Source organism: Engystomops pustulosus, chromosome 1, assembly GCF_040894005.1.
Source record: "Engystomops pustulosus chromosome 1, aEngPut4.maternal, whole genome shotgun sequence".
NCBI lineage: Eukaryota > Metazoa > Chordata > Amphibia > Anura > Leptodactylidae > Engystomops > Engystomops pustulosus.
In genome coordinates this window covers 29,171,591-29,184,346 of record NC_092411.1, presented here as the reverse complement: position 1 = coordinate 29,184,346, position 12,756 = coordinate 29,171,591, and the positions used below count along the sequence as shown (strand labels likewise).

The following is a 12,756-nucleotide window of genomic DNA, read 5'->3' as shown; positions in this document are numbered from 1 at the left end:
ATTACGCAGGGCTGCTCAGAACTACATCGGGCAAAAGGAGGGGTAAGTGCTGAGGGAGCAGGGGAGGGTGAGACAGTGTAAAAGCCTGTGAAACTGCAGCACGGAGTAGCCCTGCAGGCTCATTAGCATAATTTAAAAATTTGCTTTTAGACGTAAGGAGGCCATGAATAACAAATATAATACAATTACCAGAGTCATGGTGCCTGGATGTATGAGTAGGTGTCCCTGGTTTATCATGATGGATTCTGATGGTAGATTTCCTTTAAGCACGTTGCCCCCTTTAGATTGATTTTTCCTTACCTTATTTTTGGCCGGGAGCTTACATTTAGATCTGCGATGGGTAATCCAATAGTCAGTGTATGTTTCATAACCACCGTCCCTCTATTACCCTGCCTGTCCATACATATTATAGGACAGTGATGGCGAACCTATAGCACGGGTGCCAGAGGTGGCACTCGGAGACCTTTCTGTGGGCACTCAGGCTGCTAGAACAAAGTTCACCAGACAGGACTTAAATCTTCTGCAGTCCTAGACAATTGAGATGCAGCTCTCGGCACTCTTTTAAGGTGATGTATCCTTGACTGATTTGAACTGCAAGAGGATTAAGATGGTGTGAACAGGGCCAGAATATTTTTGGAGGTCCTACTACTGGCCCCACGATTCTTTCTGTACAGAGAGACCTTGGAGAGAAGCTACAATGAAGTCTTAATTTGCCTTCCTGCTCTCAACTGTATTGGTGTCCTCAGGGGGCTGATACGATTAACTGTTGTGGAACAAAAGAGAGCAATACGTTACGGTTTAAATTGTCAAGTTGGCACTCAATGGTAAATAAGTAGGTTTTGGTTGAAGTTTGGCGACCCGGTCTCTAAAAGCTTTGCCATCACTGTTACAGGGGAACCATCCTGAAAGCGATGATTGGGATAAGCACATGTTCTTTTAAATACTTGATATGGTGTAAGACGTGATTCACATACTTACTGCCACTAGGGGGAGACATTGCATTAGAATTTTTTTTCTTATACTTCTAAACTTATGCAATAAATCCAAAAAATACCATGAAAGGTGACACCTGTTTAACTTTAAAGTTAGGAACGGGACGGATACACATTTGATAATTGTATGCGGACCGTCCAACGCATAAGGGGGTACCTTAAAAGACAAATAATCTGACGTGTTTTTGCCTCCTTTGGGTCCCTCATTTTGCTGAATGTATTAGAATGTAATGTAACAATCGCCCCTGCTGTCTGTGCAGATCACACCCTCCATGCTTGTCTTATGCACTGATGCCACGTTATGTCACACCAACCTGCGGAGAGACCTACAGAGGCAAAACTATACACCGGTCCAATGGTAAGTCATCCTTAGTAATCGAAAGGAATGTACTGTATAATAATAAAATGCCTGACATGCCCATGACTGACTACGTGCTGCCTTCACTTGCCTCAGGCTACTCCTCTGCAAGGTAAGAACACCAATAGGTTTAGTATCTCTGCATCATCTCTACATATATCACCCCCTGACAACCGAGAAACCCGCTCCGGAGGTGCAGCTACAACGCTTATTGGGCCTTATACCTAAAACTATCAGCGTTACCCACAGCAACTAATAAAAAAACCTGATCTTGAAAAAATGTGGACACTAATTTTGTCTAAACAAGACTAAAAATTCCGAAGAAAAATTCCAGATTCTACATCGGTATTTTATTGGAATGGATTTTCATTTGAAGAATTGTGAATATTTCTGTGCATGTGAGAAGGAGAGTAGGAATTTTCGGACGGCCTCTAAGTGGCGCTCTGCACCAAGCCTTATGGTTGTCTGCAGCAGTTGCGGTGACGTTATAGATGTGTTATCCAGCAGTAATGTTGTGTATGGTGAGAGGCCGGCGCTGATCAAAGAGCGATCACCTTCCCTGTACAAGTCTGGTGTGACAGCGGAGAGGTGCGGACATGCCTGAGCTTGTCACACTGTGGGAGAGTAACTCCTGGCAGGGACGAGCCCCCTGCTGCTTCCGCCTACCTGCATCCTCTGCTTTATGGGATTGCATTACATGCTGGTACTATGTATACCATATGCCTGGATGACCCACAACACATCTCTGCTTATTCTTTGCTCCATTGATTCTTCATTCCCTTTATAGTCTCAATCTATCAGTGAACGGAAACCTCTCACAGTTGTTCCTGTAACAGTGAAACCCCCGGGGAGCTTGGACCCTTGGGGCACATTCACATGTGGCGATTCTGACGCGTTTCTGCAGCGTTTGGAAATTGACTGATGTGTAATGATTGATTGCTGACAGTAAAAAAAAAACATGCAGTGTTGCCAATCAAAGTGCTGGATTTTTGATCCCCCACCGTTCTAATTTGGTGGACCGCCTTTTTATTTATTGTTGGGGGTCCACATCTGACATCAAACCTGTGGATGGGGAGGCGAGCAGTTTAACCACTACACCACCCAGAGATACTAACCTATAGCCAGCCTAACGGTGATGCCACACGCAGCGTTTTTGGAACGAGTTTTTGTACCGTTTTTAAGCAGTCTGTCAAAAAACGCATGCGTTTTTGACCAGTTTGAATAAAGATAATTGGTCAAACCTGTCAAAAAACGCGGTCCAAACGCCACGTGTGGCATCACACTAAGAATTTATACATTCAGGTATTCGCCCCCTTCATAATCCTGGACCTCCGGATATACTAACCTATGGCCACACTAAGATTTGTAGACATCAGGATCAACCCCTTCATCACCCTAGACCACCAGAGAGACTAACCTGTAGGCATCCTAAACATTGCAAAATATCAGTATTTGGCTATGTTCACACGTGGCGTTTACATTGCGTTTTAATACACAATATAACAGCCGAGGAGGGGAGATTTGCCTTATTACATTACTGTTAACATTTGCTTTTACAAGTGTTAACTGAGTTAATGTTTGTGTTGTTAATACAATGTTGGTAAAATATCGTGTTAACATTGTGTTAAAGTGCAGCGCGATGGAGTTTGTGCGTATCGTAGATGCATTTAGACCTAAACGCTTGCGATAACAGACCAGCAACACGTGTTTCCCGGAAAAAAACACGCTCGTTTCCAATTGCAAGTGTTTATGGGGTAAATGCATCTAGCGTCCAACAAGCTCCTCCCCTACTGCACTTGAATTAAGTTTCTGTACTTAAATCAAATGCATAGTGTGAACACGGCTCTTAAGATATCAGTATTAACCCCTTCATCATCCTAGACCACCAAATTTATTATAAACACTCAGAAATATGACAGAATAGTGGGGAAGGGGGTGAAATAGGAGGGCATTTTATCCGTTTCATAAACCTGATGACTATATACACCCTCATAAGCCCTGTCTGTGCTTTCCTTTGTCTATCTAGCTGAGGTCTTCTGTAAACTAAATACATATTACATGACTGAGACCACCAGAGCACTTCCTTAAACCTGGCAAACAGAGGGTTAATCCCTCGCCGCGGATAAATCGCCTCAGACGCGATCCCTCCCCGTGTTGCAGAATGGTACTGTCCAGCTTTGTCTATTACATTGATTTCATTCATATTTATTTTCTAGGGGGCTACCACTGCTGTCACTATAGGGGGGGGAGGTGAGGTGACAGCCGAGCTCCAGCAATGCAGAGAGATATGCCCAGGCAATGACCACAGAAGGGGGCGGGCTTTGTTGACGTGTAGTGGGCGTGTCAGGCGCATCTTATATAAGGCAGTGCCCGTGCTCGCAGTCCGCAGACGGCGCTGGTTGTAGCAGCGAATGGTGGAGCTGAGGAGTGATGGAAATACTGAGGAATATTACTTACCAGCCAAACAACGGGAGCAAGATGTGTGAGCAGGCTCCGGGCAGCAGGAGGTGGAAGCTGCCGGCTGAGGCGGAGCAGCAGGGACATCAGCACAGCTGCACAGCCTCCAGCACCGAGGTGTCCAGGATTATCACTGACCCCAGCACGGGGAAGCGCTACTGCAGGGGCAAGGTGCTTGGCAAGGTAAACATCTGCAGCACTGGCATCCCTGGATTGCATTGGATTTACATGAACATTTGCAGAGATAATGTCCTAAAACTGCTGCCCTTCCGGAGCTATGTGTCAGCTGGACCTTCTCTTTCCTTTGTGCATTCATCTCTAATCAAATTTTGGCTAAATTGCGACCCCTCTAGAGCATATGGGATCAGATATTACCAAAAATTGGATGCAAATCTAGTCTGATTTCTTCTAAAAGTGAATTTAGTGAAAATAAAATAAAAAAAATCTGTGTATTTGATTTAAAGGGGATGATCTGTAGCGACAAGTAAAGCGCAGAATGGGAAATATGTCTTGTAGAGATGGATCCTTTGTTATGAAGATGTCAGGATCCTCTGTAGAGAAATATGTTGCACGGTTTATGTTTGCATTGTCTTTACGTTACACATTTGTCGCAAGGCGTCTTGTTTTTTGGGTTTTGGCTTTTTTTTTTAACCAAAGACCTGGACTCATGTCACTTCTTGTCCTTTGTAGGGAGGATTTGCAAAATGCTACGAAATGACCGATTTGACAACAAACAAAATCTACGCTGCCAAAATTATCCCGCACAGCAGGGTGTCCAAGCCTCATCAGAGAGAGAAGGTAGGTGATGTGACGGTGTGTAGGGTTATTGCTCCATTGTATACAATGTATAGGAAATTAACCAAATTCCACTTCTTTCCAGATCGACAAAGAAATCGAATTACACCGGACCCTGAACCACAGACACGTCGTGCAGTTCTATCACTATTTCGAGGATAAGGAGAACATCTACATATTGCTGGAGTACTGCAGTCGGAGGGTAGGTATCCCTGCACCCTGGCATAGAGCTGCAGTGTGGACTGGTCACCCCCTGGCAAAGGCTAATGACATCTCCTATTGTTTCTCCAGTCTATGGCACATATATTGAAGACAAGGAAAGTACTGACAGATCCTGAAGTGAGATACTACCTCAAACAGATCGTCTCTGGCTTGAAATATCTACACGAGCAAGAAATCCTCCACCGGGATCTAAAATTGGGTAAATATTCTCTATAGTTGCAATCCTGTTTGGCAGCAGATTTCTTGGTTTTAATTTGTATTGTCAGATGATTAGTAGCAAACTTGGCTCTGCTACATCTGTGCAGCATTCCTGTAATGTAATATTGAAACTTGCAATTTTTAAGCAAATCTAATGTTGGTTATTCTCATTTCAGGAAATTTTTTTATTAACGAAAGCATGGAGCTGAAAGTGGGCGACTTTGGCCTGGCAGCTAGACTAGAACCTATGGAACTAAGGAGAAGGTAGGTCTTACTGCTTGTCCTGATCCCATCTAGACCTCTGTATAGATGCTATGCATGCGATCTGGATGACTAATTTTCTCTCCTTGGATCTCTGCAGGACGATATGCGGCACACCAAATTACCTCTCACCTGAAGTGCTTAACAAACAAGGACATGGTTGTGAATCTGACATCTGGGCATTGGGTTGTGTAATGTAAGTATCTTGGATGCATTAATGGTGGGATAAGACTATGGTACTGTAATGGTGAAGGACGGGCCCTTACATATTATGTTTATTGATATAGGTATACTATGCTGCTTGGAAGACCTCCATTCGAAACCACAAATCTTAAAGAGACTTACAGATGCATCCGGGAGGCAAGGTACTCCCTGCCGTCTTCTCTTATGTCATCTGCAAAGCATCTCATAGCTAGCATGTTGTCCAGGAACCCTGAAGACAGGCCTAGTCTCGAAGAAATCATTCAGCACGACTTCTTCACCCAGGTCAGTAGTGATTCATCTCTCTGAATGCGCTGTTCACACTTTACGTTCATCTCATAGCCAGACACTTACGGACTACATTTTCCCTCCAGGGCTTTACACCAGAACGGCTTCCTTCTAGTTGTTGTCACACCGCTCCTGACTTCCACCTGTCAAGTCCGGCCAAGAGCTTCTTCAAGAAAGCGGCTGCAGCTCTTTTTGGTGGGAAGAAAGAAAAGGCGAAATATTTGGATAACCACAGTAAGTTCTTGTCTCTTCATATAGAAATCGATGAGGTGGAAATCTCTTCTGTCTCTTTGTCTTATCTTACGTCAATGATCTAACTAGGATTCATTGCTTCACAGATAAACTAGCAAAGGAAGATGAAGAAATTTACAAGCTGAGACAAGACTTGAAGAAAACCTCCATATCTCACCAGAATCCCAGAACGGATGAGGTTAGTTGAACTTTCTTACAGCTCTGTGTTAGATGGTCTATTTTTGGAAAATATTGGGCGCTGTTGATCTTCAACTTGATCCTTAGGTTCTTTGTTCTTGACTTACAGGAAAGCAAAACCCTTTCAAAGTCAAATGTCCTTGACAAGCCTGACAAGCAGCAGATGGGAGACACTATACGAATGATTGTTCGTGGGACCCTCGGCAGCTGTAGCAGCAGCAGTGAATGTAAGTATAACCTATCGGGCTATTGACCGCCACCATACTAGTTATCGCTCCATACAATTAGACTCTCAGCTGCCTTGGCACTGCCACAAGCCGGGACGTTGACAGCACAATTATAAAAATGTGCTCGCTGCTTGGAATAAACCAGCACAAGATGATAATTGCATGGAGCAGGCTGGTAGTTCAGATTGCTGAATATGTGCCAAGAATCCCATAGGCACACGAGCCTGTAATTGGTAGTAATGTATCCATTTGCTTACTTTCAGGTCTAGAAGACAGCACAATGGGCAGCGTGGCTGATACTGTGGCCAGAGTCCTCAGAGGCTGTTTAGAGAACATGCCCGATTCTGATTGTATTCCAAAAGAGCACTTGACCACCTCATTCCACTGGGTAACGAAATGGGTCGACTACTCCAATAAATACGGTTTTGGTTACCAGCTGTCGGATCACACGGTTGGCGTCCTGTTTAATAATGGGGCACACATGAGTCTACTGCCTGACAAAAAGTGAGTATTTCACGTGAGCAGTCTCATTTTAATAACCTGTTGACTGTCTACATTCCTCTGGACTGGATGTCTAATGCTGATGGCACTCGCCTTCTTTTTTTTAGGACTGTGCACTACTACGCTGAACTTGGCCAATGCTCCATCTTTGCTGCCACTGAAGCTCCAGAGCAATTCATCAGCCAAGTGACTGTCCTGAAATACTTCTCTCATTACATGGAGGAGAACCTCATGGATGTAAGTGTTCTTCTCATTTGACTGATCCATATCTTTAAACCTATGCATAGTGGCCCACATCCATTGCCTTGTGGAAACTTGCCACTAAGCCTCAGGTGTGTATTGTCTCGTTGCTATGCAAATTGTCTGGCATCCATAAGGAAGAGATGGAAAAGATTAATGTCTGGCTCATCATCTAAAGTCAAGGGGTTTGGCAACCAAATGGTAGCTCTTTTTACATTCTTCCTCCTAAATGAGAGCCAGTTTGCATACTCTTAGTATTAGTTACCCTAGAAAATGCAATAAATCAACTGATGGTCTCCAAGTATATACCACTAGCTCTTGACTAATGTTTGTTTTGATGGTTCTCTTCGTAGGGTGGTGACTTGCCCAGTGTAACAGATGTGTGCAGACCTCGGTTATATCTCCTTCAGTGGTTAAAGTCTGACAAGGCCCTCATGATGCTGTTCAACGATGGAACATTTCAGGTAAATATTTGCCTTTTCCGACCTTGGACCAACCATGATGTGTGGTGGACCAACCTGAACCTTGTAAAATGACCTACTGTATCAACTGTGACTAATCTTGTTCCTTTTTCCTCATGAACAGGTTAATTTCTACCATGATCACACGAAAATAATCATAGCCAACCAAAGTGACGAGTATCTTCTGACCTACATCAATGAAGATAGGATGTCCACCACCTTCCGGTTGAGCACACTACTCATGTCGGGTGGTTCAAATGACCTGAGGAACAGGATGGAATATGCATTGAACATGTTGTTGCAGAGGTGCAATTAAATGAAGGCTCCCAGGAACATAGAGGATTATAAAGTCCTTCACTGTGAGAACACAAGTGTCGAGCATTGGAACCTGGCACGTTGGAAAGAGGAGGTGGTACGAAAACAAACTTCCTACGTAGCACGCTGGGCTGGAACCAGACTGTAGATCAATTCATCCTGCTTTGTTGGATCTTAGATTTGGAGGATACTTTGTGGAAAGTAATATTTTTTTTTTTTTGTGACACGAACTTTAGCAAGAGTCCGTCAAAGTGGGGTGACAATGTCTTGCTCTATGGAGAGCATCTCGATGGTCGTGGATTTTGAACTGTGAACATTTTCAGGATTCCGGAAAAAAATAGAACGTTGTTGGCGTTTAGAAGACGAGAATGTGATGTTGTGGAATCGCTGTGATAGCTGCAGCTTACTGCTGCAAAAACTGTGAACTATGGCCATATATAATATATATATTTTTGTTTTAATACCCACATTTGTGGCTGGACAAGTGCATTCCTAGTTATTATAATAATTTATTACAGCCCAAAAGTGAAGTATTTATGACCTTTTTTTGGACATTTAATTATTTTAAGTATACATTGTATACATTGTTGGCAATAAATACATGAAAAGTACTGATGTGTTTTCTCCTCTGTTTGTATTCCATCTTATTCATCGTGCAAAGAAATTTTTTTTTTTTATTGTAAAAATTGGTTCACAGCACATAATTGTACGACTCAAGGTGATTATAACTTGTAAGAGCCCATAAACCAGAGTGACTACATATATTAGTTCTCAAAGTCAATGATCAGTTCCTGTAACATTCGGGTTGATGGAATGTAATATAACCTGTAATTGTGGGCGTCCGGAAACTGCGCACAACTGACTGCAATACTCAAGACTGGTGTCCCAGAGCCAAGAGCTGTATAGCAGAATTAGCATCTTTAACATGGCCGTAGCTCACGGATACAGGGCCGTAGCTCACGGATACATTCTTTGCAGAGGTGGAACATAAAGCTACCTGACTCCTATCTGCCTTTGGACCCCCCCTACAATAATATATGGGTTATTTTATTGTTCTCTTACACATGGAAGAAACTCCTAATGGGCTCCTAGGCCTTGGAGCAACCCCAGTAACCTAAGGGGGTTGTCCAGTGACTACAGATGACGAGAATGGGGTACTATTGTATCCCAAATGAATGCAGTGGGGGGTTCACGGTCTGAAATTCTGCTGTCACTAGCAGAAGTTTTTGTTTTCTCCAGGGAACCCACCAATTAAGCAATATGGGGGGGAAAACTTGTAATGACTAGACAGTCTCTACAATACTCCCCTACATCTTGGTTCTTATATAAGATGTGACCATTTCAGTGTAATCTCACCCAGTTGAATGTTTCAGAAATGGCTGCAGTATCTCAATGGGTCCTGTAGAATTACTCTGAAATCCCATGAATCTGTATGGATCTCATGGATAAAGCTGCAAACACTACCTGAAATATACCCTTAAATTGTTATGAGGGGCTATTTTCTTACCAGTCCTGGTTGACTGTATATAAATTGCCGAATCGGGTTTTCACATGTGCCATAAGGAACCAGAACTTGCTCTTGCGTCAAATGGAAAGCAAGTTACCGCTATTGGCTGCAGTCACACTTTACCATATAAATGCCCGAAAACTTGAGATATTCAAAAGGGCTACGGAAAGTCCTTTACCACCTTCATCCAGTGACAAGCATCCGATTCTTAGAAAGGGATCATGTCTATTCAAACAACCTTGGCGCTCAGATGACTGCTCCAGTCTTTTCCCTCCCAGCCAACCCTGAACACTGGAGCTTGTAATTGCAGCTAATAGTCATAAAAGTTTTCAGGTAATCCCCTATATACAGGAAATAAAGCTGGACAGTGGGAGGTCTGACTGCTGAGCCCCCACGGATCACAAGAATGGGATCCCCAGGAATCTGGGGAAGGGTGGAGAGGCCGAACGAACATTTGTCTTGATGCTGCATTCGATAAAATGGAATTGTCAAATTGTTGAGCACAATGCTTGGGTATCTCCAGAAATTCCGTTCACTGCCTGAGAGTGCTGGAAATTTTCTGTGCTCACCAATTTCCAACATTCTCTTACTTTTCAATTCTCTAGATGAGGTGTCCCAGCAGTTGGACTTTAGTGATCATCTTAATATGCTCTTTCCTGTGGATAGGGACTAACAAGCAAACCTGGTACAATAATAATAATTCTTAATTTTATATGGCGCCTACAGATTCCGCAGCGCTGCACAAAGCATGGCAAATCTGTCCCTGTCCCCATGGGGCTCACAATCTAATCAACCTACCAGTATGTTTTGGAGTGTGGGAGGAAACCGGAGGACCTGGAGGAAACCCACACAAACACGGAGAGAACATACAAACTCTTTGCAGATTTTGACCTGGGTGGGATTAGAACCCAGGACTCCAGTGCTGCAAGGCAGAAGTGCTACTCACTCAGCCACCGTGCTGTCCCCAACCTGTGGGTACAATACATTTTCTGGGGAAATGGCAAGGAAATCATTGCCACTTGACTTCTTTGAAGGCAGCCCCCTTAACATCAAGCATGACTTTAAAGAAACTGGATAACAGTTAAACCAGTTTATATATTTCAGAATGAACAGATTCTCAACTGTGGGCAATGTTTTTGCATCTCATCAGCACAGTCTATGGAACTGGTTTGGCTAAACGAGAGGCTGTAGACACAAGTCAGGGAAGATACTAAACTTCTTATGAAGAATTTGGCAAACTTGTCAGGTGTGCAGAGGCTTAAAGGCCATGCATGCTCTGCTGGGAAGCAAATATGCAAGTATATTTGCCAAGATTCCTCAAAGCTAGCTGTTAGTTATCACACATCAATAGGCTTATGTGGTACGTCCCGGGAGGGGGTTAGGGCAGTTCAAATGAGAATTGCCTGGGGGAGGGGAGTAATGAGTGAGGAGGACTTACCCTGGGACCTACCACACACTGCTGGCAGGGAGCAGGTAATGTGAAAGGACATCTAGGATCAAATATTGTAAATGCAAATGAGCCTCAGGCTCATTTGTATCATTTTTAAAGCCTATTTTTGTAAAAATCGGGGCATAAGAAGCTAAAAGATGAGCTGATCCTGCCTGAGGGACACCCACCGGTATGTCACTGGAATTATTCAGATGCAGGACAAAGGCATTTTTTAAATCAATATGCCAGAGGCTATTGGAACCTGTTATCAGGCCCGGCGCCAGCACCCGGCCAACCTGGGCAAATGCTGGGGCCCCAGGGTGGTGGAGGGACCCCCGGATCAATTGCACCAGTGTCGCTATGAGACACTGGTACAAATAATCACCATCTGGATCGATTACTTTTCTGCCTCTATGCTGCGCTCATCGGGAGCTCAGCATAGAGGCAGAATCTAAAACTCACCTGCCCTGGTTCCCCCGAAGCTGCGTTCCGCACGGTATGCGATGGCGTCAGTGAGGGGGTCAGTGTGTCCGCAGGGGGAGAGGGGGGGGTTAATGTGTCTTCAGGGGGAGGGGGTCAGTGTGTCCGCAGGTGGAGGAGGGGGTAAGTATGTCCGCAGGGCGAGGGGGGAGTCAGTGTGTCCGCAGGGCGAGGGGGAGTCAGTGTGTCCCCAGGGGGAGGGGGGGTCATTGTTTCTGCAGGGGAAGGGGGGGTCAGGATTTCTGGTGCACATTCTGGTGCACATTCTCAATGAATCAGGTGCCCCCAGCACTGCCCCGACAAAGTGCACCAACTTTTTTTTTGCTGCACCTTTAATATGGGGTGTGCGACACAATTCTGTCAGAATTGGATAATAAATGTGGCGCAGACTGAGCCCCCTGTGGTGCAGAAATTTGTGAAGCACAAGGAATTGTGCAGCCGTGGCACATATGTGGTGCAGACACAGTTTGCACAAGAAAGAACGCACAAAGTCCGTCAGAAAACTGATGCAGGGGCTTTAGTAAATGTGCCCCATTGATTTTTACAAACCTGATCACATGACTGAGACAGAAGTCTGCATAACACGTATGAGACTTACATATGGGTAAATTTGGTGCAGAATTGTGTTTATTGACCCAAAAATAATGTGAATGAACCAGTAAAGCTCCTGTGAAATTCTTCAGTATTATCCTGATCTGAACGTGAAACTTGGCTGGAGAAATCCTCGATGTTGCATAATTCCGGGCACCCACATATTGGCAGACGAGGCCGTGACTAAGTCTGTGCACGGCTCTGCTGCAGTGACATATGTAAGAACCTGACAGGAGTATTTCCCCCTCATTGTCACTATGTTATATAATACACCGTGGGCTTTCATGTAAAAGCGGTTAATTTGGTTGTGACAAGAGCTGGAACTTTCTAAAAGATTTAAAGACAAAAAAAGGGCAATTTTTAGTACAACCTTGACTTTTTAAATTCATTATCATGTTCCTGAATTATCCACCAACTAATTTTTGTGGGCTAGGTCATCCTCCTGAAGGAGGGCACTTACATCGGGGCACTGTAGCATTGTCATGAAGAGTTGTACTCGCTCTGTACTATCTTTTTTGTAGTTGATCATTTAACTCAGTAAACCTCAGGCGCACATTTTCCAGTCATTAGGCTGCTGGGAGTGTCTCATGTGACCACTTTTGGTAGGTAGTAACCGCCTCTCACCGAGAACACCCCATTTGGAGATAGGGGGGACCTGTGGAGTGGCCTTATTTAGTAGACTGGGTCCTAACCCATCTGGACCACCATACAGTTAATAATGTGAACTCCAACTCTGAGACATTTTACAAATAAAAATTCTAAGAGTTGTACACATTTGTAATATCTTACCAATTCAATTAAAAT

The 12,756-nt window shown here is 44.0% G+C and overlaps 1 protein-coding gene across 2 annotated transcripts; it reads left to right on the top strand.

Moving 5' to 3' along the window:
* Nucleotides 1–1,246: 1,246 nt before the first annotated feature.
* Nucleotides 1,247–8,556, top strand: PLK2 (polo like kinase 2). Of its 2 annotated transcripts, none has more exons than XM_072136726.1 (14): nucleotides 1,247–1,350; nucleotides 4,498–4,605; nucleotides 4,688–4,804; nucleotides 4,894–5,023; nucleotides 5,199–5,286; nucleotides 5,384–5,479; nucleotides 5,571–5,769; nucleotides 5,859–6,006; nucleotides 6,111–6,202; nucleotides 6,311–6,428; nucleotides 6,692–6,932; nucleotides 7,037–7,166; nucleotides 7,523–7,633; nucleotides 7,755–8,556. In XM_072136726.1, the coding sequence occupies exons 1-14, from the start codon at nucleotides 1,294–1,296 to the stop codon at nucleotides 7,944–7,946; spliced, it is 1,827 nt and encodes a 608-aa protein (XP_071992827.1). In that variant the 5' UTR covers nucleotides 1,247–1,293; the 3' UTR covers nucleotides 7,947–8,556. The 2 variants fall into 2 exon arrangements, with proteins under 2 accessions (XP_071992827.1, XP_071992818.1); XM_072136717.1 differs by lacking the exon at nucleotides 1,247–1,350 and adding an exon at nucleotides 3,728–3,990.
* Nucleotides 8,557–12,756: the final 4,200 nt, after the last annotated feature.

Bases quoted from the DNA above. Each gene is read 5' to 3' on its own strand.
- PLK2 (XM_072136717.1), top strand. From the start codon at position 3,781: ATGGAAATACTGAGGAATATTACTTACCAGCCAAACAACGGGAGCAAG. The intron at 3,991-4,497 runs GTAAACATCTGC...TGTCCTTTGTAG, and splicing joins GGGGCAAGGTGCTTGGCAAG to GGAGGATTTGCAAAATGCTA. The intron at 5,480-5,570 runs GTAAGTATCTTG...TTATTGATATAG, and splicing joins TGGGCATTGGGTTGTGTAAT to GTATACTATGCTGCTTGGAA.